This window comes from Cydia splendana, chromosome 18, assembly GCF_910591565.1.
Source record: "Cydia splendana chromosome 18, ilCydSple1.2, whole genome shotgun sequence".
Lineage (NCBI taxonomy): Eukaryota > Metazoa > Arthropoda > Insecta > Lepidoptera > Tortricidae > Cydia > Cydia splendana.
In genome coordinates, this window is record NC_085977.1 from 8,289,881 (window position 1) to 8,315,088 (window position 25,208).

At 37.3% G+C, this 25,208-nt stretch overlaps 3 protein-coding genes across 3 annotated transcripts; 1 reads left to right on the top strand and 2 right to left on the bottom strand.

Moving 5' to 3' along the window:
- Positions 1–47: 47 nt before the first annotated feature.
- Positions 48–13,302, bottom strand: LOC134799505 (glucoside xylosyltransferase 1). The gene is made up of 7 exons (XM_063771918.1): positions 13,058–13,302; positions 12,664–12,979; positions 12,196–12,388; positions 11,728–11,843; positions 10,917–11,099; positions 1,618–1,790; positions 48–1,268 (listed from the first exon to the last, which is right to left on the bottom strand). The coding sequence occupies exons 1-7, from the start codon at positions 13,240–13,242 to the stop codon at positions 1,265–1,267; spliced, it is 1,170 nt and encodes a 389-aa protein (XP_063627988.1). The 5' UTR covers positions 13,243–13,302; the 3' UTR covers positions 48–1,264.
- A 1,627-nt stretch (positions 13,303–14,929) lies between these two features.
- On the top strand, positions 14,930–17,994 carry LOC134799501 (putative OPA3-like protein CG13603). The gene is made up of 4 exons (XM_063771915.1): positions 14,930–15,245; positions 15,322–15,490; positions 16,482–16,624; positions 16,857–17,994. The coding sequence occupies exons 1-4, from the start codon at positions 15,104–15,106 to the stop codon at positions 17,273–17,275; spliced, it is 873 nt and encodes a 290-aa protein (XP_063627985.1). The 5' UTR covers positions 14,930–15,103; the 3' UTR covers positions 17,276–17,994.
- A 625-nt stretch (positions 17,995–18,619) lies between these two features.
- Positions 18,620–20,113, bottom strand: LOC134799227 (DNA-directed RNA polymerase III subunit RPC6). Its single transcript, XM_063771611.1, has 4 exons — positions 19,868–20,113; positions 19,561–19,765; positions 19,111–19,362; positions 18,620–18,871 (listed from the first exon to the last, which is right to left on the bottom strand). Exons 1-4 carry the CDS (start codon positions 20,065–20,067, stop codon positions 18,635–18,637), a joined length of 894 nt encoding a protein of 297 aa, XP_063627681.1. The 5' UTR covers positions 20,068–20,113; the 3' UTR covers positions 18,620–18,634.
- Between the last annotated feature and the right edge of the window lie 5,095 nt (positions 20,114–25,208).

Genomic DNA, 25,208 nt, shown 5'->3' on the forward strand with positions numbered 1-25,208 from the left:
TCATTTCAAACCGACGTTCTGTAATAACATGCAAGTTATTTAACATATACATATAAATAAATAAATAAATAAATATTATAGGACATTCTTACACAGATTGACCAAATCCCACAGTAAGCTCAAGAAGGCTTGTGTTGTGGGTACTCAGACAACGATATATATAATATATAAATACTTAAATACATAGAAAACAACCATGGCTCAGGAACAAATATCTGTGTCATCACACAAATAAATGCCCTTACTGGGATTCGAACCCAGGACCATCGGCTTCACAGGCAGGGTCACTACCCACTAGGCCAGACCGGTCGTTATATTATATGTCTGGTACTAGTTTTCATTGCTAGAAATTGTAATACATACAACGAAATTAAAGGGAGCAGAACTTTTACATACAAAAGTGATATTTGCTTTGTTTTGTTTCTATACATTGACGTATATCTAAGGACGTATATCTGGCCTTACGGGCAATAAGAATGTGGCATGAATGGGGCCAGTACAGAAGTGAGACACCGCTACAACGCGATTGGTTGATGAGTCCGCATCACGCGCGCGATATGTCGCAACTAGTTGCGTTAGACTGCACGATTGGCTCGAATTCGTGAGTGACACCGCTGAACTAGTAGCATTTTCAGTGCCCGTGAGGCCCGTCCTTAGATATAATACGTCAATGTTTCTATACCATTTTTCAGCAACTAAAAGTAGTACCACACAAAGATATATGTCACGTTAATGATAGCGTAAAGGCTCCTGTACACAATGGGCCAGTGTGGGCGAGTCGGGGGGACGCATTTATGCGTTAGAGGGAGCAAGTGATATTGTTATCTCATTCTACCGCATGGCTGCATCCCTTGGACTGGCCAGCGCTGGCCCACTGGGTACAGGGGCCTTAACATCGATTGTATGGAGCAGCATTTAGGCGGCGGTTTCGTGTCACTCATAATGTAATGTTAAGCAACTGAAACTACCTTATTAAACTATGATACCTGTAATTTGTTCGTTCGGTACTAGCTGACCAATCGGGTCCGATTGGGACGTCAGTATATCCTTACAATAATTAGGCAGCATTTCTACTATAGTCAAAAGAATACGTAATTCGTTGTAAACTTGTAATATTATTTAAAGGCACCGAGTTACGGATTCGATCCAACTCTACTAATGATAACTTTTAAAGATCATTTTCCAACCTTACCTCCAATCTAGTCTTAGTTATTCACTTCGTTGTCATGGTCCCTTCGCTCTTCAACTTCGTAAGATGAAATCGCTACCTGAGGGAATTAAATACATGTTAGACTATGGTTAGTGTGGTTCATGAACGCAAAACAAATCAAATTTCCCAAATTAGAGTGGAAAAATAAGAAGTGTGGCGCGCGTTTATGGATGACATTGTTTATGTCTATATAATGTATTTTAATAAAAATATTAAACAAATAAACAGACAGACAGAGACTCTTATATAATACCTGTAGTGTTCCGTGTGCAGGTTAGCTATTGCGGCAGTGGGAACCTTCAGGAAGACGTCCTTGAATTGCCGCAGAGCGAGGGCGGGGAGTCTACGAAGGAGCGCTCGAGGACGGCCGCTCCTCGATGGCCCGGTATACTGCAATGTGTATATACCTGTCGGGTTTCCTGTGCAGCTTGGCTATTGTGGCCGTGGGGACCTTCAGGAAGGCGTCCTTGAGGTTGCCGCACAGCGAGGGCGGGGCCTCCGTGAGGTAGCGCTCGAGGATGGCCGGCAAGTCGGAGGGGTCCAAGCCGACCGACCACTCCTCGACGGCCCGGTATACTGCCTATAAAATGACTTCACTATTAATATTATGTATACTTGTATAGGATCGGTTTTAAAAAGGATTTTTGGTGAGTCGCTAGCACCTTCCCTGTCCCATTACTGAACGATAGCGTGAGAAGAGAATGCAATCCTACGTTATCGACATACCATTCATTTAGCGATTTGCTTTGTCTATTTTAACGCGTAATAGTAAGGAATGGATTTTTCTCCCTTCCTTTGTATTTCCTGCCAAACAACAAGAGATATGGTGTCTTCAAAGAAAGAATGAACAAACTATTACCTACTGAATAACATTCCATCAGTTGACGGCCATCCCTGGTCAGTTTTTGGATAGTTACTACATTTAACCCTTAAATGCATGATTTTTTCTTTTTGCCCGAAATTAATATATGTGTCACATAATTGTTTGCCGATTCTAGGAAAAATAGTAAAAAAAAATATAACTTCGATTTTCACTGCGAAATCAGGGTTAGAAGTTGAATTAGCTAAATCATATTTATGTTAATATGTAATTTTCAGTAATATATAAATGTTTTTTTTTACTACCATTAGAAAGGTAAGTACACTATTTGTGATATACCTATGATAAAGTTTTTAAATATAAAATAATTACATACCCCGAAAAAACCGTTCAAAATCACATACTAAAAATTATCATTTGCCGACTTTTCGTCTTAAAACGAATGTAATTTTTATAAATTAAAAATATTGCGTAAATTTAACCCTTAAATCATCACCATATTACTTGACGTTTGGTATAAAGGTGCGTTCAAGAACGTAAGCCTTTTTATTTTAAAACAGTGAGCTGTCTAATGGTTTGTAGACATTTGGCAACACTATGCATTTAAGGGTTAAAGACAGTATATGCAAGACGCTGTTTGCTTGAATGTTTGTGCAATTGAATCAGAATCAGAATCAGAATTGTTTATTGCACTCATATTAGTATACAGTTCTTAAAAACTACTAGTACAGTTCCACATGAACCCTGTAAGGGTATAGCAATATACTTAACACTAACTTATGAAATAACATGCATCATAGGCTTAAGCCAATTCCATAATGTATGATTTACAATGGTCTCTCTTGTAACCTTTTTTACAAATTTATCTCTTCTCTGTGCCAGTTATTCATCCATATTTTCGTTAAAAAAATCATTTAATGTATAGTACGCTTTTTTTACTAGGTAAGTTTTTAATGCATTTTTAAAGTTACTATAATTATTTATTTCTTTGATTTCGTTTGGGATTTTATTATATAGTTTTATGGCCATGCCAAAAGGGCCTTTATGGATCATCTGTAAAGTAGAGTTTGTGTGGCTAGTCTAGTCTTTGGTCGTAGATGGGCCGCTCGCGAGTATTGAGGAAAGAGGTTTCCATTATTCTTTACGAATAGACACACTTCCAATATGTACATGGAGATTAAGGTCAGGATTCCTAACTTTATGAAGTGAGGTTTGCAGCTTTCCAGTTGATGAATATTTACAAGGATCCTAACACAGTGTTTTTGTAATAAGAAAAGATTGTTCACGCTTGGACTGTTTCCCCACAGTATGATTCCATATTGTAACCAAGAGTGAGCATAGGCGTAGTATGCATTGGTGGCTATTTTTATGTCAGTACATTTTTTTAGGTGATATAGTGCATAAATGAAGCTACTTAATTTGCTACTTATTTTATTTATGTGATCTTTCCAGTTAAGGGCCGAGTCAATGTTAATACCTAAAAATACTGTTGAATTAATTGATTCTATTTTATTATTGTTGTAAGAGTAATTAATGTTTAATGTTCGCTTTTGAAAAGGTTTAAATTGTATAATTTTCGTTTTTTCGAAGTTTACTTGTAAGTTGTGGTCACCAAGCCAGGTTACAACTTCTTCTAGGGTAGAGTTTAAGTCACTGTTCAAGTTTTGTTCGTTTTCGCACGATATAACAAATGAAATGTCGTCAGCAAACAACCCATACAACCATTTCCAGTCGCCGTTACGACGCGGTGTTGACACATCTTGTGTCGACACCGTCTGTTTCGGTCACAATTCCAGTCGCAGAGTCGTCGCCGTGTCGACACAGTTACCAGAAATGGGGAAGGGTCGACACATGACACAAAGTGACATAAAGTGTGGTCGCCGTGTGCACACATTGTTTCGGGTTTGCGACTACTTTATGCCAAAATCATTCGTTCATTCGTTCATTTTGTTCCTGTCAAATGGAAACTGTCAGATGGAAAAATACTTAAATAAAAATAAGTGACATTAATACGCCATCTCTAAAACGGATTACAAGACGTAATTATATATTGTTTGCATTTATATTACAATATGACTTAAATTATTATGGGGAATTAAACTGCTCGAGTGATTTGATAAACTAAGTGTAATATAATCAACGCGCCACCACATTGTTTTAGTTTAGCCGGAAATGAAATTGTTTACTTCTCAGTGCCTGTGTTCATAACTATATTATTTGAAGCATTTTTAGTACTTCGATGCGTATACTATACTTAAATAACAGAAATAACGCTTTACATACTACGAAACTTGTTGATTATGATGTATAAATATGGTTCAAGGCTGAGAAATATTGCAGTCACAAAGTAGTTGCAATGTTTCGACTTTGTGTCGACTCTGTGTTGACACATGACACGCGCTGTCAAAAATAATAACAAAGTTACTGGTATGTTACTGGATTTGCAAAATGGCTCCTTGTGTTGATTTGTTTTCAGAAATTCTCAAAGTGTAAAAATGCCGTGGTCAGAGATGGGCATTAATCGATTAACTGTTTATTCGACTAATTAATGGAATAAAAAAAGTTAATTCTCAAATTTTAATCGCGATTAGTTTAGTCGACCTAACATAGATTGAAATTGAATTAATCTGAATATTAATCGAATAAATTATCGATTAAATCTCGATTGAAAGTTGACAGGGGGCCATTTTTGTACGTAAAAATAATAGAAATGTCTTGCATGCAGATGGTAGCAAAACACTTTGTCATAAAAGTCGAGATGGGTGTCGATATATAGGTTTTAGGGAGTGCCGATTTCGAAAATAATGACCATTTTGGAATCCGAAATGGCGGCCATGCACTGTGTCATAAAAGTCGTCATGGATGTCGTTTTATACGTTTTAGGGGGCCCCAATTTTGAAAATGATGACCACTTTGGAATCCAAAATGGCGGCCATGCACTATGCCATAAAAGTCGTCATGGGTGTCGTTTTATAGGTTTTAGGGGGCGCAGATTTCGAAAATGATAACCATTTTGGATTCCAAGATGGCGGCCATGCACTATGTCATAAAAGTCGTCATGGATGTCGTTTTATAGGTTTTAGGGGGCCCCGATTTAGAAAATGATGACCATTTTGAAATCCAAAATGGCGGCCATGCACTATGTCATAAAAGTCGTCATGGGTGTCGTTTTATAGGTTTTGGGGGGCGCAGATTTAGAAAATGATAACCATTTTGGATTCCAAAATGGCGGCCATGCACTATGTCATAAAAGTCGTCATGGGTGTCGTTTTATAGGTTTTAGGGGGCGCAGATTTCGAAAATGATGACCATTTTGGATTCCAAGATGGCGGCCATGCACTATGTCATAAAAGTCGTCATGTATGTCGTTTTATAGGTTTTAGGGGGCCCCGCTTTCGAAAATGATGACCATTTTGGAATCCAAAATGGCGGCCATGCACTATGTCATAAAAGTCGTCATGGGTGTCGTTTTATAGGTTTTGGGGGGCGCAGATTTCGAAAATGATAACATTTTCCATTTAAAAATGGCGGCAATGCACTATGTCATAAAAGTCGTCATGGATATCGTTTTATAGGTTTTAGGGGGCGCAGATTTCGAAAATGATGACTATTTTGGATTCCAAGATGGCGGCCATGCACTATGTCATAAAAGTCGTCATGGATGTCGTTTCATAGGTTTTAGGGGGCGCAGATTTCGAAAATGATGACTATTTTGGATTCCACTTTTATGACAAAATACGTAGCCGCCATCTTGGATTATAAAATGATCATCGTTTTCGAATTCTGCACTCCCTAAAACCTATAAATCGACATCCGTGACGACGCAAGTTATCTTTATTTTCAGATCTAACAAATTGCTACAGAATACAAAGGACAAAAAAGAAGCGAGGAGGTAATGAAACAAGCAAAAATACAGATGATTCCTCGACGCAATTGGGTGATTCTTAAATTGTGTCCAGATTTTTTTTGTCATAAAAGTTTATATTTTTCACATATTACTAAATCTATGGCAAAAGTTATAATATTGCAATGGATTCCATCGCATGTAGGTATAAGTGGCAATGAGACAGCTGATGCATTAGCAAAACAGGCATGCAGCGATGGCATTGAATTTCACTTGAAACATTATATGGGGGCAATAATGACTGTTTACATTTAGTCAAATTAAAGTGTCGCGAATTGTGGAAGGAATATTTCGACGAGAGATCTAGGGACAAAGGTATTTGGTATAAGACAATACAGCAACAACCCTTTAATTCTCCTTGGATTGATAAAAGTGTTGTGTGTAGGCAGGATCTAGTTTTATTATTGAGATTGCGCTCTGGACACATTCCATTGAATAAGTTCGCCTACCTCATGCGTAAAGTGAATTCGGAATTATGCACCTTATGTAGTCGCGTCGAGGATGTGTATCATATTTTAATGGAGTGTGTCCGAAATGAGCGACTTAGAAGACAGATATTTCATGACAATGACAGTTCCATTGGGTTATGTAATACCTACCTTTCGAACCCCATGTCTGAGGTTGTTGAAAAGGTACTAAATATTGTTAAGTGCGATCTGAGGGACAGAAATGTGTGATGTAATTAAACTAGATGTAGCTATTTACTTTCTTTTAACTTTGTTAATTAAGTCTGTTTTTTATGGGGTGACATATTCGTTCAATCGAAAAAGCCCCTTAATAAAGGAAAAAAAAAAAAAGTTCCGTGACATTTCGACCTTGTAATTTTTTAAGTAAATGTTTTTGTTTGTCTATGAGGATCTCACTAGAATAGTATAATCAAGGTATGTTTATATTTGATGAATGAAATAGTAACGCAAAAAAAATATATATTTGTGTCTTATATTCCTGCCGAAGACTTTTATTTTACCTTTTCCTTCTACACAAGTTTGGCCAAGTAATAAGAATTTAGGGCACTCAATTTTATTTTGACTTCTACAACAGTAAAGCTACGAGGCCATGTTTTGGTATCGTTTTCGTATAAATTCGCAGTACCAAATTTTGTTAAGGTATCACATTGACACCATTCCGAAGTCAAAACATATAAACTTATTAAAATACTTTCTTTTAAACTCCTCTTCACGCTTAAACTGCTGAACAGTTTTAATTTAAATTTGGTACACATATATTTTGAGTCCCGAGACAGGATATAATAAGTTATCTCAAAAATCACCCTTTAAAGGTGTGAAACGAGGTGTAGGGGGGAATTCAGAATTGACTTCTTGAAGTTAATACTGTTTAAGTTTAGGTTTGAAGTCATGTTTTTTCATCATTTTTAACTAAATCAAAGATGTAGACCATCCCAAATTTCATATAAATCGGTTCAGCGGTTATTGATTTCCCGTACAAATTTCCACGCCACTTTTCACACCTTCAAAAGATGATTTTGGTTATAAGATCTATCCTATGTCCTGTTCCGGGACGGAAACTATTTCTATACCAAATTTCAACGAAATCGGTTCAGCGGTTAAGCGTCAAGAAGAGTTTCAAAAAAACCGGCCAAGTGCGAGTCGGACTCGCGTATTAAGGGTTCCGTACATTAAGTCCGACTCGCGCTTGACTGCACATTTCTAATAGGTTTTCCTGTCATCTATAGGTAAAGAACTATTTTGTGTATTCAGACGGACATACATACAGACGCACGAGTGATCCTATAAGGGTTCCGTTTTTTCCTTTTGAGGTACGGAACCCTAAAAAGATTTATTTTTATTTTGTGGAATGGTGTCAATGTGATATCTTAAATGGATTCAGCACCCCAGATTTATACGAAAACGATACCAAACACGGCCTAGCACCTTCACTGATATAGATATATCAAGATAAAATTGAGAGCCCTAAATAAACTTTCAAGAGCGGATATCTTAAAAACTATTCAACATATCGAAAAAATTGACGGAATAAACTTGTAACAAATTAAATTAACTTTCATTTTGTATAAGTGGCCATGTCGCTGAGATGCATAGTTTCCGAGATATAATCGAAAAACGGGAAAATGGGACCTTCAAAGCCCCCTCTCTCCCCCCCGCTCAAGGGCTACGGCCGGGGACTTTTGATATGTTCACCTCCTAACTTGTCAAACCGAGTTACGGAGTCAAAAATTGTGTTCCGAGCATTTCTCTCTACAACTTTTGGAGCATTCGTTGCCTGACCTAAGTAGCTTATTGAATTTCTTTAAAAACTTTTCTGTAAAAGGTTGACGGGTGTTGGGTGTTTATATGGTTTCGGTCGATTATTATCATTTGCATTGCCCATGATGACTTACTAGAATTACGAGCACACGAGACACTAATAGTAGTTTGACAAGCCTTGGTTTTCAAGAGGTATTTTATATTGACATTTGCTGTCACAAATTTGCTGTCAGATTTAGTCGCAAACCGCACGCAAAGTGCACACAAATGTGTCGACACCTTGTTACGGAAAAGTGTAGACACGGCGACGACACTTTGTTTCGAAACAATTCTAGACACATTGTGTGGACTCTGTTACGACACATCTGACATTTAGTTACCACTTTGTGATTCTGCGACTGGAATGGTTATATGGGAAGGTACATGGGCTATTTATTATTTTGGGTAAATCATTTATGTATATCAGAAATAAAATACACCCCAGAACACTTCCCTGAGGTATCGATTGGTTTACTTTTGTTATTTGAGATTGGACATAGTCTATTGTATCTGTGTTGTAATTGTGATGCTCTATTTCGACGTACTGTACGCGGTTTGAGAGGTATGAAGAGAACCAGTCATGAGCATTTCCTCTTATGCCTATATCTTTTAGTTTTTTTAATAATATGTTATACTTAACTCGGTCGTAAGCCTTGCTCATATCTAGTAAAACGCCTATAGCGTATTTTCTTTCATTAATTATATTTAGTACTTCTCGAACAAACTTGTACACTGCTAGGGTTGTAGATCGCTTCTCTCGGAAGCCGTATTGGGCGTCATTAAAGATGTCAAATTTTTCGCAAAAGGAGTAAAGTCGCCTAGACATCGCGGTTTCAAATATTTTTGAAAAGGTCGATAGGAGCGCTATTGGTCGATAATTATTACAATCGGTTTTATTACCCTTTTTGTGGATGGGTTTTATTACTGTAATTTTTAAAGCGTCCGGAACAACACCTTCCACGAATGATTGGTTTATTAGAAGCGCTAAGGGTCCTGACAGTATATCTGCACATTGTCTAATTAAATAAGGTGGCATTTCATCGTATCCATAGCTTCGTTTGTTTTTTAAGTTTTTTATTATATTTTTAACTTCAAGTTCTGATACGGGTCGTAAGTACATAGAGTTTTTAGTTGTCGATATTACTGGCCTGCCCGTCGAAGGTAACGTTTGATTTCCGACTGACAAGAAAAAGCTATTGAACGTGTTAGCGATTGCTTTTGGATCATCAATGACTGTGTTTAGAGTTTTTAATTTGATATTATTTCGATTTTTTTTATTTAATTTATTGGTTTCACTTTTTACTACATACCACATTGATTTTATTATATTATCAGATTTTTTGATCATTTCTATATTGTGTAACCTTTTAGACGTTATCACAGCTTTTTTTAATGTTTTCTCATATTGCTTATAGTGTTTGTTTAGAATTTCATTGTTGGTTTGGGATATAAATACCTTTAGTAATCTTTTATGTTTGCACGATTGTCTAATACCTTTGATCAACCATGCCTTTTTAGATTTTGTTTTGAATTTAATTTTGATTTTAGGTATAAATAGGTTCAATATATTGTTGATCACGCTATAGAATTGATTATAGTTTTCATTTACTGTTTTTGCTGGGGATATAAAGTTATTAAAATTAATTTTATTTAGTTCTGCTTTAAAGATTGAGCAATTTTTATCATTATACAACCTTTTCATAATATTCCAAGTACTAGGTGAATCGAATACAACCGACGGGGAGCTAATTAATACACCTTTGTGATCTGATAGCCCATAATCGCGTACTTGTATATGACAATTTTCACGGTGAAAATTTTTAAAAATAAGATCTATACACGTAGAGCTTGTATTAGTTATTCTGGTGGGTTCTTTCACACTTTGGTAAAAGTTGAAGGTTTTCATTAAATTTATTAGTGTTATTGAGCATTTAGTTTCTTGTAAGATGTTTACATTAAAATCTCCACCGATAATAATATCTTTTTTGTTATATCTATGTTGTAGGTATTGCATTAATTTTTGTAACAACTCAAAAAATAGATCGGGCAATCTTTTGCTATCCGGCCAGTACAAGTTGATCAATATTAGGTTTAATTTACTAATTTCTACACTACAGATTTCAAATAGATATTCTACTGACATATCTGTAATATCGTTACATTCTGTGTATTCAATTCCCTGCTTCAATAATATACATACACCTCCGCCTTCTTTGTTAGGACGACAATAAGCTGATGCTAGAGTATAGCCTTCGACTTTTAATAGATCGAGTTTGGAAGTATTTATCCAGGTTTCCGTTAGGCAGATTGCATGTATATTTTGGTCTTCTTCTGTAGCCGCTTCTATCAAATGTGTCTTATTTTTTATGCTTCGAATATTTTGATACAATGCATTAAATTTTGTCTCGAAAGGTATTTGTCGGTATCTCCGGTGTATTATGTGGTCTTGTTGCGCTAGAGGTGTCTGATCCCGGTTTACATGCGGTAGCTGGTGGGTGGTGTACTTCTTCATTCTTTGTTTTTTCTGCATCCAGTAGTTTGTTATCGGCAGTACTATCTTCGATGCATACATATGAATGTTTTTGTTTATGTTTATTAAGAAAATCTGTTTACCGATTTTTTTCAGTTTATTACCAACTAAAATATTGTACAGCAAATAACATCAGGCAGAATAGAATCTTGTCAGGCTTTACAACAAATTACTGCCACTCAGAATACCTCAAAAGCAGGCTGCTTGTGCGCGTGGAAGGCCTTCCTGCTGCCGTGCAGGAGGAACACGCCCCCGGCGGTCGCGTCCGGGCACGCGTCGCCGTACATGCACTGGTCCGTGCGGTAGTTGTAGCGGCACGACAGCTCCAGCACGGCCCGGGGGTGGTAGTGGAATATCACGTTTATTATATCCTGTGAACAGAGATAAAGACAGGATATTCAATCCATGCAAAGACAACCACTGAATAAGTAATAGTACTACTGTACAGAAAGGACACTTCCTACAAACCCGAAGTTTGACAGCGGATCAGGGTCGAATCATGCTATCCCTTTCTAATATATGGCACTATCTCTTTCGACTATTTAGGGTTGTCAAAATTCAAGTGACTATCTTATCTGTGGTTGTGCACGCATAAGGACGTGAAGTGGTGCCAACCCTAATAATTGCTCGGAGCAATGCTGAGCCGAACGGAGCCGAGTTCGACCAAAGTGAGGAGTGCCTCCCCACTGAGACAACTTGAATAATTAGAATGTGTTTTGTTCACAGCTGCATAGTTACAGATTTGAATAACTTTCACCTTCCACCATCTAGGATTTCTTATTCACCCTAAGCACACAAAAGAGCTTTTTCACAAAGGTTTTTTGTTGTGGTCAAGTATACTGTCCTACATAGGTATGGAGAACTTTCTTTAAATATATATTGTCCAGTTACAAAATAGCTTTTAATATTCTTCATTGAGATTACCAACCTGTTGCTATGAAACTTGATTCCAATTCCTTATTTTCTAGTCTAATTATGTAGTAAAGTTCCCTTAATTACCTGGTCGCCCCATGGTATGTACAATTTCCATTTAAGCATAATTGGGGTTACATAGTCAACCCAAGCAAAGTCCCTCATTCTTGTCAGGTTCATTAACATCACACCTGAATTTAGCCCTGAAAATATACAAACAAAAACTGTTAAGGTTTACATAGACAACTAGCAGCTAAACAAAACCTAGTTCTAGGTTTTGTTTAACTGTTGCTAAAATCAAATTTTAATTGAACCAATGCTAGAATACAATTTGATTGAATTTTCAGCATAATTATGCTTATTTACTTAATGCTTATGCATAACCAGCAGTGTCAGAGCATGACACAAGTTACCAATCCAATTCACTAATACTATAATTCAAAAACGGCATGTATGCTCTATGATATTTTAACTGCAGTTAATAATATCATCAGAAGATTAAGGTAGAACTATAATAAGACAAGTCATCTAGGAAATCTAACATTATACACTCACCATACTTCCCATAAAATGGATGCTTAGCAAATCTAGGATACCAAGACACATTAGGATTGTCATTTTCCAGAGCCATGGCAGATATTTGTGAGATGTTGAACAGGGAGAACTTGCGCCACAACTCGTCGGCAGGGCCCAGGAACAGGGTATCAGTGTCAACATAGATCATGGCATCTATGTGGGTAATCAGTTTCTGAAAAAAAATTATATTTTTATTTTGCTACGAGAGGAGACGTAAACCAACAGAACATTGCTTATTATTACATTATTTTTTGTATAAGACTGTTTGTTGTCTAAATAAAAAATAAAAAATGTTTGTGTGAGATAACGTAAATTGAGAGAAAGTGTTGCCACTTGACTTGACAGGTCACATGTAGCTTTATAAGGGATATAATATATACTGTATGTTGCACTATGTGATCACAAGTATAATAAGGTCAAGCAATGTTGTAATGATTATTACTTTACCGGTATAAATAATCGTTGCGCAGCACACTTGCTGAATAAGTTCATCCAATCATCGACATGTTCCTCAGGGAAGTTAATGCTGTGGAGCTCAAAATCAAGCTGGTAGTCAGTTAGCACTCTCCAGTTGCTCAGAGTGTCATTGAATTTCAATTTAAGATTGTCGTCTGTGAATATGACGAAGAGCACAGGAGTCTTAGTAAACAGTAACACGGATTTAACCACATTCAGGGATTCGTTGAATCTTGAGTCACACACAACGAACGACAAAACAATCCTGTTTATGGTAGTCTTCTGAGGTATAGTACTTTGAGGTCTTCTGAAAAAGGACGTATTATATAAATAGTGCTATACAACAAAGATGAGAAAACAAAATTCATTTTAAACGATTACTTACAACGTTAATAATTTAGTGCTCGCTGTACCCCGAGGTCTATTTACAAAGCTCTTCACACCATCATTACTAATCCAAGAGTATAAATAAATTATCACAAAACTAAAACCCAGTAAAACTACGATTTTCCAAAGAGGTAAACGTCTCATGATATATTTTAAGGAATTAATTTCTAACTGATCATCCATCCATTGTTTGTTTACAGCTATTTCCTTTTTTTTTAACTGTCAAATGACATTTTGTTCGAGGCAACATTTTTTGGTGTGGTCTGTGAAATCTGTATGAACTTTGGTCAATAGTCTGGCAAACACAACTTGTCAGTCAGTAAGAACCAGAAAAATTATACTTATCCCTGTCTTTTGGGTGCTATAGGGCTACCGCCATTGATATAGAATAAGAACTGGATACCCAATCAGCCGCAAAAAATGGCCCCGCAAAAGTAACGTTAAAACAGATCACGCGTTACTTTTTCGTTTAGTCTTGTATGGACCGCTCAAATGTGAAGTTGTCAACAATGTCGTAAAATGGTCGTAAAAATATGCAAAAACAACAATGATAAAACGAGGAAAAAGCATGGAATGTATTTCTTTCGGTTAGTTCTTTGGATAGCATTACATAATTTATGTAATCTGGTGGTAATTTCATGATTTTGAATAAATTATTATGTTAGTACCAAAGAAGGGATGTGAAGGAACAAAAATCTAATGAGTCGATGTGAGGCCAATACTTTTTTATTTTTATATGGAATTCGTAAGATATAATATTATGTTTAAATTCAAGATTTCCAAGAAAACCTATGCGACGTGCAGAGTGGACTGCTATTATAGCAAGAGATAGGGGTGATGCAGTTTTAAACAAGGCAAAACGGCACTTGTGTGTTCGGCGCATTTCCCTGTTTCCGACATATACACGACCAATAAGGGCTTACATTGACTAACTGTAAATGTTAAACCTGTCTGAACACAGTGACAACCACAGGATTTTTTTGATAAAGACCATAACCAATCAGTACCAGTAGCGACTTGAATGTCCCCGTGCACTATATTGCAAAGAACGAAAGTGCGAAGAGTATTATGTAGATCTAAAATACACAGTTATTTAATAAGTTGAATTTATTTCAAGGAAAATATAATAAATTTATAAATTTATTTTATGATAACTTACACGGGTTGTTACCATGAATTAATTTTATTTGAACTCCCGATAAAATTAAATTTGTTTCATTTATTACTTCGGTTTTTCTGTACAGTAATACCTATTAAAATGTACCAAAGGGACTCCATTCGTTCATTATTCTCGTTTGACGTTGTTTGACGTAAATACAAAGGTGAAGTTACGTTTAGTGCCATCGGACTTAAAGTTTTAACAGTGTTGGTAATAATGTTCACAAATTTGACACTTAATACTTACGACAGTAAGTTCTTTTCCGTACAAAACATTTATCTTGACTCAAAATTTACGTAAGCGTTTTTATCATCAATGCAAATTTGCAGCTAATGTCATTCTGATCCACATTTTGTTGACATTTTTGTTCCGCTCTGTGTGTCTATTTCTAATATTAAGTCAGTGGCTACCGCCAATACCGAAAATCGTCAATTGCGGGCATTTTTCTCTGTCACTCTAATTACGCCTTCATTGGAGTAAAAGAGTAAGATCCCCGCAATTTGCGAATTTCGGTTTTCGCGGTAGCCCCTCTAGTACTAGCTTAAGACAAAGATAGTATGATCTCTCTGTCTATGTTTAAAATGAGACAGTCCTGGGCAAAGAATATAATACTCACTAGGAGGTCCTGGGCCAAACTATATTTGAGACAATACTAAAAGCGCTGGTAAGTGATACATTCTCGGTGAACCTGATTGGCATTGGCACTGACACTGACAGATTTTTGTTAATGTCAGATTATGTATGAATGTGGTGTTATACGAATAGAAGAAAACTTGCAAAATTAAATTGATACATGTAATCGTTTCTCCAGTTTACCCTAGTAGGGCTAGAATTTCTATAAAAATATTTGCTGTGTTATTATAATCACTAGAATCATAAGCTACAATGGTTATTGGAGCGTTTCCCATTGCCAAATTGTCGGTGTTGCTAATCAAGCAGATCAGTAAACCCATCGCTAATGCATGTAAAGAACGAGCCAAAAATAGTCCCTTTTTCAGGACCTATGTTTGTATGCCTCCTGCCCAATGTAAGTATATCTTTAGTGACCATTTTATGATTATATTAGAATATTGTATCTTAATGTTGATTATTGATTTGTTCAGTCTACAATTGGTGCGAGGTGAAAGCTAAGATGTGGGTCCTAAATTTGGGTAAACCTGTGAACATACCTGTGCTGAGCCAGGAAATGGCCATTGAGCTGGGTGCCAATCTGCTGGGTGAATCAGTCATCTTTATTATTGGTGCTGCCCTGATTACTGTGGAATATAGCAGGTAATTTTCTGTTTAAATGCCACTAAGGGATTATTTAATTAGTTATTGTTATTACCATGTTAACAACTTTATTTGTGAACTTTTTTTTTTTTCAATATGTCCCTATAGTATTTAAAATCTGACTAACTAAAGTAACATAATTATAAGACTAATTATTTTTATATTGTATATTTTAGTTTAAGTTATAAATTATAACTGATAGATGAGATAATTTATTCCATAACAAATTTACAATCATGTCGGAAATGGAAATATAGAGTGATATTTAACTTACAAGCTAAATATCACACCAAGCTGTGATGTGGCTAAGATTGACGCTTTTGAGATGTGGTGTTGGCGAAGACTGCTGCGTATACCTTGGACAGCTAGAAGAACTAACATGTCTATTTTGTAAGAACTCAGTATTACCACACGGCTCTCTATAGCATGCCATGAACGAGCCCTTAGATTTTTCGGACACATTATGAGATCACCAATGCATGATATGGAGAAGTGTATCATCTTGGGGCGAATGACAAACGCGCTCAAGGTGGGGCTTGTAAGAGATGGTCTGACTGGTCATGTGGTCGCGATCCTCAGCATTGAGGGAACGAGGAAGAAGAAGAAGAGAAATATCACTTTTTATTTCCATTTCCGACATGATTGTAAATTTGTTATGGAATAAATTATCTCATCTGTTTAATGTTTGGTTTTAGTTTTGTGATAATTTATTTATACTCTTGGATTAGTAATGATGGTGTGGAGACCCAGAACAGACCATACATCACATGGTATTTCAGTGCCCTGTTACCAGATATAATGGCCCAGTTGAGGATTTTAAAAACCTGACAATAAACGCGAGTTTGTATCTGCGGAATTGTAAATTTTGATGTTAAGTGTAAATTTAATAAGTGTGTGTACCTATTGCCATACGATAAATAAAATGTTTCAAATCTGAAAATTTCAAAATTGTAGTAACAAGTTTGTCTTAAGTTTATTGTATTGTTTACAGGCAAAGCAATAAAGAGGCAGCTAAAGAACAAGCCCGTATAGATGAGCTGAAACATATAACCAATACTATTACAGACTTGTACTTCGCAGTCCAGCAACAAGAAACACAGATCAGGGAAATGGAGCGCCTCATTCATTCAATCAGTGAGTACCAGTTAACTATTATAAACTCACCTTGGCTTGTCAGTATTGTTGCTTCATTAATAACAATAACTCTATAGTGGCATACATTTTTATTTTATTATGTATTAGTCAAATTTACCTCTTGAAGGTATAAAAGAAAAATCCATTATATTTTCAGTTAAAAGGTAGCTACAATTGCTGCTATTATTACTGTGTTATGTGTTAAGAATTAAAATGAATTGTTCTATTCAAGGTGGTAAAAAGATAGAAGCACCTCCTCCAGATGTCAGGGACATAACCAAATCACTGAAGGAACTTGAAGAATTGACGACTAAGAGTTCCCCTCCACAACCACCAGCTGGTCAAACATCACCAAAAGGCCAACAACCCCCCACCACCCAACAGCCTCCAGCACAGCCAAGGCCACAAGATGGCTCTAAAATGATGAGACCTGAGGCCCAACTTATTTCCACACCATACCCTGACAAAGGACTTATACTGCAATCATTGAATTATATCCAAATGGATGTTTTTAGTTCAATATTTCCTCATAGCCGAAGGGAAGAGGACAATAAACAACAAGAAAAAAAATTACCGTTTCAGAAACGTGATAGTGCTGTACTTTCAGAGGCACTCTACAACATAGAAAATAACTTTAAGAGCTTGTTTTAAACTGTATTCAAAATTGTAAAATTTAGGGAAAGTTAGTTTGTTATGGTTATTAAATAACACATTGTATTGTATAGTTTTTTTAGTATATTGGTAGTATTTATTTTGCTGCACTTTTCTTTGAAGTTGGTGAAGCTTAAAATTTATTAATGACAATGTTTGTTTTAATCTTTACTGCCAACCAGGTTGCATTTGTGCGAAACTTTTGACTGTAGAAGTGTTGACACAATACTGGGAGTTATGAGCATACATTAGGGTTTTGGGTGCGGGTATAATTTTGTGGATTATAAATATATAAAATCAATTTGTTTATTGTAAAATAATTACGAAACTTTGAATTAAAAATAGGTAGTAAGCTCCACATGTTTTTACAGTTTTTACCTATTTTATGGCTAGTAAATATTCCCGCACCCAAACTTGATGATTTATACATTTTTATTTGAAATGTTTTATAGCAATAGCACTTGTGAGTTGTGTTCGAAAAGCTGGTATATATTGTACACATTCAAGCTACAAATTAAAATAATGCTGTTAGGCAGACAATTAATTGGCAAAATAATAAGATTAGTGCATGCTTAATACTTACCGAGTAGGTGTTTCAATGTTTGTTACCACACTAGGTCTATGTGAGTCTACGAAGTATGACTTGTAAACTCTAATCACTCTAATGTATAAATATTTATTTATTAGGTAACAATGTAAATAAATTGTATCCAATAATATTGTCTTTCTTTTTTGAGGTGCTGTGTTTATTAATATTAATATATTTTTCCTTTTTAGGGTTCCATACCCAAAGGGTAAAACGGGACCCTATTACTAAGACTCCGCTGTCCGTCCGTCCGTCTGTCACCAGGCTGTATCTCACAAACCGTGATAGCTAGACATTTTTCACTTTCATTTTCACAGATGATGTATTTCTGTTGCCGCTATAACAACAAATACTAAAAAGTACGGAACCCTCGGTGGGCGAGTCCGACTCGCACTTGTCCGGTTTTTTCATTGTGATTGACATCCGTATTTACAATTTATAGGGCATAATTAATCATTAGACACACAAGGACAACTATAATGCAACAAATGTACATTATATGATTTAATATTCTGTAAATAGGCGTGAAAAGGGGGTAATTAGGTTAGGCCCTTACTAGACTAACAAGCAACAACTAACTATACTATTAGATCAGTAATCAATAACAAGATATTATAGTTTTATGTAGATTGTAGAACATTACAAGTTTATGAGAATGTTGCAGCTATGTGTGACAAAGAATTTTGGGTATTCAATATCTACTTTTGATGGTCCCCCTGTTGCATACTGTGAAGATACAATAAATAACACAAACACACATTTTTATATATTTATTATTCTAGCCATTCATTCATATAAGTACAGTCCTGTGGGGTGATGAGTCCTTTGGAATAGCACTTGTGTATGAGAGGACACACTCCACAGGGCACTTGCACTAGCCCTGGGGGTGGCAGTAGGGACTCAATGGCGCGAAACACTTTGCTGCCATCAGGATACACACTGCTCTCTGCCTTGCCATCATATACTAGTGTGTTCAAAATTGTGATGACATCTTCAACATCTAGGGTGACCTGAAATGAGAAGTATTGGACAAGTGAACAAAGCATCAATATCATAAAATATTTTTATGTTGATAAATGTTACCATTTACATTAAAGATATTGTATGGATGCTAAATTTTTAAAGTTCATTTTTATGATCTGTTTATAGAAAATAGTAGTGCTATTTTTATTATATAAATACTTTTTTACAACTTAAATCAAATTATATTTATCTTGAACATTTGCTGACAAAGGTCTCAAATACTTACATTACTAATTCCTAAGTCAGTTATGTATTTGTGTACTTCTGCACCAGTAGCATAAGACTGAGTTCTGCCTACAATGGGTCCACGAACATTATTCATGATTTTGTCAGCTCTTTGCTGCAAAAACCTAAGGCACTGACGATTCAGTATATCCACAAACTCAGACTCAAAATCTTGATCCTGATACCATGCTCCTCCAGATATAGACCTATCTGGTTCTAAGTTATACAACATGTACACTTTCTTTTTTGAAGCCTAAAAGTTGAAAAACAAAATTTAAACAAATACAGATAATAAATCATGACATAATTATTCCAAAAGTAGTAATTACTGGCATTCCATGTGTGGGTGGCTCCCATTTTGACTTGGGCTTCAGCCAACAAAACAAGAATAGGACCATTGACTGGGTAGTTTATTAGCCGGGTCCACTTAAACTCAAATTTATGAACTTACGTTTACGCATTTCACTGCCTTAATAACTTTTTTGCTCTCAAGACTTTTGAGCACTTTAGTGAGCTGTGTATTGGCGAGGTTAGATCGAACTCTGATGTCACGAATCCATATTCCCTTATTACCAGCTTCCTCTATCAAATTGTAAACCACTTTCTCCTCATTGTCTGCACCTTTAACTGCTGTTTTACTAGTTTGAGTTTTTAACCTGTAACAAAGAGTAATAGTCAAATTAAAATTAAGGCATGTTGGTTTTAACGTGGCTCTTGTTTTCTAAATTGCCTGGGAATACGAATGCTAGAGTAGGTACCTATAAATTAGAGACCCTCCTTGATTGAATAAATCAAAACATCCTTGCTGCAATAGCGAGTTGATCGCTGCCACTAGTTCCCCAGAGGATAGCTCCGGCACAGCAGCTTTGATATCTTTATCTGACACACCTTTAGGATTTTTCTTAGCCACATTCAAAATCTTTTCCTTGATTGCTTCCTCTGATTTATTAGTACTCATTTTGAATCTTAATTTTTAAAAACACGCTACACCGCGTCGACGCCGACGATCAGCTGCAACTTGACGTTTGAGCTGTCAAGAGTCACTGATATCTAGTGCTATTCGAGGTACTATTAAAAACATTAAGTTGCGGGTTCTAGCACGCGGCGCATATCACATTTTTTATTGCACATATTGGGGTACTTCTGTACTGGCCTACAACCGCGAAAATCGAAGTTCGGAAATTTCGGGCATTTTTCTCTGTCACTCTAATTACGCCTTCATTGGAGTAAAAGAGAAAGATCCCTGCAATTTGCGAATTTCGGTTTTCGCGGTAGCGCCTCTGCACCTCTAGCACATCTTGCATCCGCGACTTAGCCCCCATTCGCACGACAGCTTTTTCAACGCGCGTTAAAAAAGCGCTTGAATATGTCCGCACTCTAAATTCGATTTAACGACCAAGGCTTAAAGTCGAAAATCCAACAACGCTTGATAAAAAGCGCCACCGCTGTCGTGTGAATATACATGGGTCTCCATTTGTGTCATTCAAACGCTTTTTTAACGCGCTTTAAAAAAGCTGCCGTGTGAATGGGGCCTTAGACCGCGACTCGAGTCGACATTCCCGCGGCTGTCAAATCTGTCGATTTCCGTAGCACAACTTGTACCCGCGACTGCAACAGCCGCGTAGAGAACTCAAAGTCGCGCATAAGTCGCGGCCATAGACTTATAATATATAGAGACGGTGTCTCAGCGAGCTGTCACTGTTGCCACTTTTGTTTAGTGTACGATTAACAATATGGCCCACGCTGCTGTAGCCATGTCGATAAAGTCATATCGATAAACTATCGACATTTCTTGCAATTTTAATTTTACTTCAAAGGCTTAACGATACCTAAAATTACCAAAAACGCTTTTATTCTTTATTGTGGTTATCAGATCACAATTTTATAGTCACGCCCCAGCAGGGAACCAAGGGAAAGTTCAGATATTTAATTAAAATACATGAATACGTCCTAAAATAGGTGTTCCGCAATAATTGAATTATATTATTATATTATAATATAATCATTATCCATTAGCATTTCAATTATGTTTATGTTTAACGAAGATATTGAAGCTTCAATTAATCGCTATTTCGTTCCGCTGTGGGGCTGTCCATAAATTACGTCATCGTTTTTTGACGATTTTTGACCCCCCCCACCCCTAAAATCATCCAAAAATCATGCTTCGAATGACCCCGTTTCCTCCTACGACATGCTACCGTCATCCGATGACCAGACCCCCCCCCCCTAATTTGAAATGACGTAATTTATGAATAGCCCCTGTGTAGCGTTTATCGATATATAACATGATTAAAATCGACTTTTCACATCCCTAAAAGAGCACACATATACGCTTTTACGTACACATACACAGCCTGGGCGCATCAAGAAAGGCAACACTTGATTTGAAGTCCACCTTGTCAACAGTATGGTTGTCCTTTTTTGACAAACGGCATTTTTAAAAGAGCGAGGAGAGAGAAATGATACTAGTTGCTGCGCCGTGAAAGAGAACAGAAAACGTTGGGCCCTTGGTCGCGGCGCGACTCATCAGTGTTCCCCGATAGAATCAAAGTCTAAACATAAATGCTATTTACATGTGACAACACTGAATCGGAAACAGAGGGGCTACCGCGAAAACAGAAATTCGCAAATTGCGGGGATCTTTCTCTTTTACTCCAATGAAGGCGTAATTATGATATTATTACACATAATATTATCACTACTTGTAACGCAGAGTCCCTTGTGAATAAAATAGATATTAAATAATAAATTAGGATTTAATTTATTAAGCAAAAATTAAAACATCAACAAAGAACAAAAAACACAGACAGTTACGCAGCATGACACTTGATAGAATAGTATTTTCAAATACGATTTAATATGAAATTACAGAATACAAAATGCGGCCAGTACTCTGGCGCCAAACCTCTTTTGACCATTCTAACACTCCTCCTTAATTTCATACCTCTAGAGGTCTAGACCCATGCCTCTTGCACACAACACAAACTTACCCTTCAATAAGGCTTTCGTAAGTACGTCCGCCACCATTCGTTCTGTCTCCAAGTACACTAACTGGATATGCCCATTCTCAACCGCTTCTCTCACATAGTGGTGGCGCACATCAATGTGCTTTGTGCGTTGATGGTGCACAGGATTCTGCGCGATGGCAACTGCTGACTGGCTATCACTGAAGATAGTTAACTGCTTTTCTCGTTCTCCAGTGATCTCAGCAACAAATCGTTTTATAAATATTGCCTCTCTGGCTGCTTCTGAGATGGCAACATACTCGGCTTCCGCAGTTGAAAGGGCAATCGTTTTCTGTTTTTTGCTCTCCCAGCAAACAGCTCCTCCTTTCCATAGGAAGACCAAACCAGTAAACGATTTCCTGTCGTAGGATGTAGCATGGCTAGCATCCGCATAACCGACTAGGCCTTTCATCTTGTCCGACTTTTTGTACTTGAGTCCTTGACTCTTTGTACCCTTTAGGTATCTAAGCACTCGCTTCGCTGCGATCCAGTGCTCGTCAGTATAGCACGTGTTAAATTGGCTTAGATAAGTCACAGTATGTGCTATGTCCGGCCTCGTGCAGACCGCCAGATACATAAGTGACCCTATGAGATTCTGATATGGTATGCCCTCATCAGTTTTGTGTGTTTCTCCTGGCTTCTCAAGCTTTTGTCCAGGCACTGCAGGCGTTGATGCGATCTTGCAGTCAACCATACCAAAGGTTTTCAATATTTTATCCACATAACTCTCTTGGTCGATTTTGATCGAAGTATCAGTTTGGGTAAACCGAATTCCCAAGATAAATTTCGCACGACCAAGATCCTTCATCTCAAACTTTTTCATGAGATCGGTTTTGACAGAGTTCAGCTCCTTTTTATCATTCCACAAGATAAGAATGTCATCCACATACACTGCGAGTATAGTAATCTTTTTGTTTTACTAGATTTTATATAAACGCATGGTTCGTTCTTAGACCGCGTAAAACCTAATTGTAGCAACTCATTGTTCAGTTTCGTGTTCCATGCTCTAGGGGCTTGTTTTAACCCGTACAGGGAACGTTTGAGTAAGCATACGTAGTCCGAACTCCCTTCTTCAAAACCTTCTGGTTGCTTCATATACACGGTTTCAGATAAGTCTCCATTTAGGAATGCCGTTTTGACATCCATCTGGTCTATGTGAAGGCGATAATCAGCTGCCAATGCCAGAAGCGTCCTTAGCGAGCTGTGTCTAACGACCGGGGAGAAGGTTTCGTCATAATCAATGCCATATCTCTGGCTGAAACCACGAGCCACGAGCCGAGCCTTGTACCTTTTTCTTCCCTCCCCCTCGTCTTTGATTTTAAAGATCCATTTTGAATCAACGACGTTGCATCGCTCTGGTCGTTTGACTAAGACCCATGTCTTATTTTTCTTTATCGCATTCAACTCCTCCTGAATGGCGACTTTCCACTCTTTGCTGTCATCTCTTGACAGTGCTTCCCGAATCGTTCTGGGTTCCTGTTCCGATTCTATGGCTTGATACAGTACATGATCCGGAAACTCAGTTGGTTTCCTTGTTCGAAGGGGGTACCTCCGTTCCTGTTCCTCCTGAGGTTCTTCATCGATACTTAAAAATGATCCACAGTCCGACTCAGCCAGATCAGATTCTATGTTTGGCTCATGTTCGACTCTAGGACTGTTGATACCACTTTCCGGTCTTTCCTCTCTAGGAATGACGTCCTCCACTCTAGGAATTTCGACATCCTCTCTAGGTGTACCGCCTTGAACTCTAGGAACCTCATTTTCCACTCCAAGGGGAATTTCTATTTTATCACACTCATGTGACGTTTCTAGCCTTTTCTCAGGTTCAACGATGTTCTGATGGGGTGTCGCCTTGACACTTTCTTCAGACATATTAAGTATCTCCTCCGGATGCTTATCTGTTTCCGAACGCTGATGATGTATTTCATTTTCGAAGAATATCACATCTCTTGCCTTATGCAGTTCGCCTGTAGTGGGGTTCACTAATCTATAAGCTTTGGAGTTGTCACAGAAGCCTATATAGATCAGTGCTTTACTTTTGGGATCCCACTTTCTCCTTTTTTGTTTAGGGATATGCATAAATGCTTTACATCCGAAGATTTTCACATTGCTGAGGTCACATTTCCGCCGTGACCACTTTTCTTCAGGTGTCATATTCTTCACCGCTAGCGTTGGTGACCTGTTTTTTAAGAAAACGGCATGACGGACTGCTTCTGCCCAAAAACGTTTAGCCAAACCGGAGTCATGCAGCATGCTTCTTGCTTTTTCGCATATCGTCCTGTTTGCGCGCTCGGCGACGCCATTTTGTTCTGGCGTGTAGTCAACTGTCAGTTGATGCTGTATCCCGAACTTTTTCAAGTAGTTGTCCATCTGTTTATTGACAAACTCTGTGCCGTTATCTGTGCGAAGGATCTTCAGTTTCTTCCCACTTTGATTCTCAGCAAACTCTTTAAACTCCATAAATTTTTCAAACACTTCACTTTTTTGTTTTAGAAAATATACAAAAGTTTTTCGAGTGAAATCATCAATAAACGTTAAAAAATATCGGGCCTTACTGACTGAAGGAACCTCCATAGGTCCGCAGACGTCTGAATGTACCAGACCTAGCACCTCAGTGCTTCGCGGCGCTTTATTTTTTTTTATAAAGGGTTGTTTTGTCTGTTTTCCCATGATGCAGGGTATACACTCAAGTTTAGATAAAGTGTTAGGAAAACTTACCCCTGTTGCCATCTTATCTCTGAGTAATTTGAGGTTTTTCATACCAAGATGCCCCATCCTCCGATGCCACTGCATCAGCTGGTCACTTGCAGTTGCAGATGAAAGCGCAGAACCCTGTGAACAGCACTTTATTTTATAAATGCCTCGTTCTTCCACACCTTTCACTACAGCCTTACCTCTAATCTCGCATTCATCACTCTTAAAGATGTCACACCCTTTTTCAGTAAATACCACCACGTGTCCCTTTTTCGCGATAGCATTCACACTCAATAAATTAGAGGCTAATTCAGGGACATAAGTTACATTGCTTATAGTCAAATCTATAGATTCACAAACTACCGTACCTTCACTTTCGCCAAGTACCTCATTACCATTT

Excerpts from the sequence above, each read along its gene's own strand:
- LOC134799505 (XM_063771918.1), bottom strand. The coding sequence starts at position 13,242 with ATGGATGATCAGTTAGAAATTAATTCCTTAAAATATATCATGAGACGT. Across the intron at positions 12,980-13,057 it reads AGCACTAAATTATTAACGTT|AAGACCTCAAAGTACTATAC; the intron begins GTAAGTAATCGT and ends GTCCTTTTTCAG. Across the intron at positions 11,100-11,727 it reads ACATACCATGGGGCGACCAG|GATATAATAAACGTGATATT; the intron begins GTAATTAAGGGA and ends CTCTGTTCACAG.
- LOC134799501 (XM_063771915.1), top strand. The coding sequence starts at position 15,104 with ATGGTTATTGGAGCGTTTCCCATTGCCAAATTGTCGGTGTTGCTAATC. Across the intron at positions 15,491-16,481 it reads ATTACTGTGGAATATAGCAG|GCAAAGCAATAAAGAGGCAG; the intron begins GTAATTTTCTGT and ends TATTGTTTACAG. Across the intron at positions 16,625-16,856 it reads GCGCCTCATTCATTCAATCA|GTGGTAAAAAGATAGAAGCA; the intron begins GTGAGTACCAGT and ends GTTCTATTCAAG.
- LOC134799227 (XM_063771611.1), bottom strand. The coding sequence starts at position 20,067 with ATGAGTACTAATAAATCAGAGGAAGCAATCAAGGAAAAGATTTTGAAT. Across the intron at positions 19,363-19,560 it reads AGGCAGTGAAATGCGTAAAC|GCTTCAAAAAAGAAAGTGTA; the intron begins GTAAGTTCATAA and ends TTCAACTTTTAG. Across the intron at positions 18,872-19,110 it reads CTGACTTAGGAATTAGTAAT|GTCACCCTAGATGTTGAAGA; the intron begins GTAAGTATTTGA and ends TTCTCATTTCAG.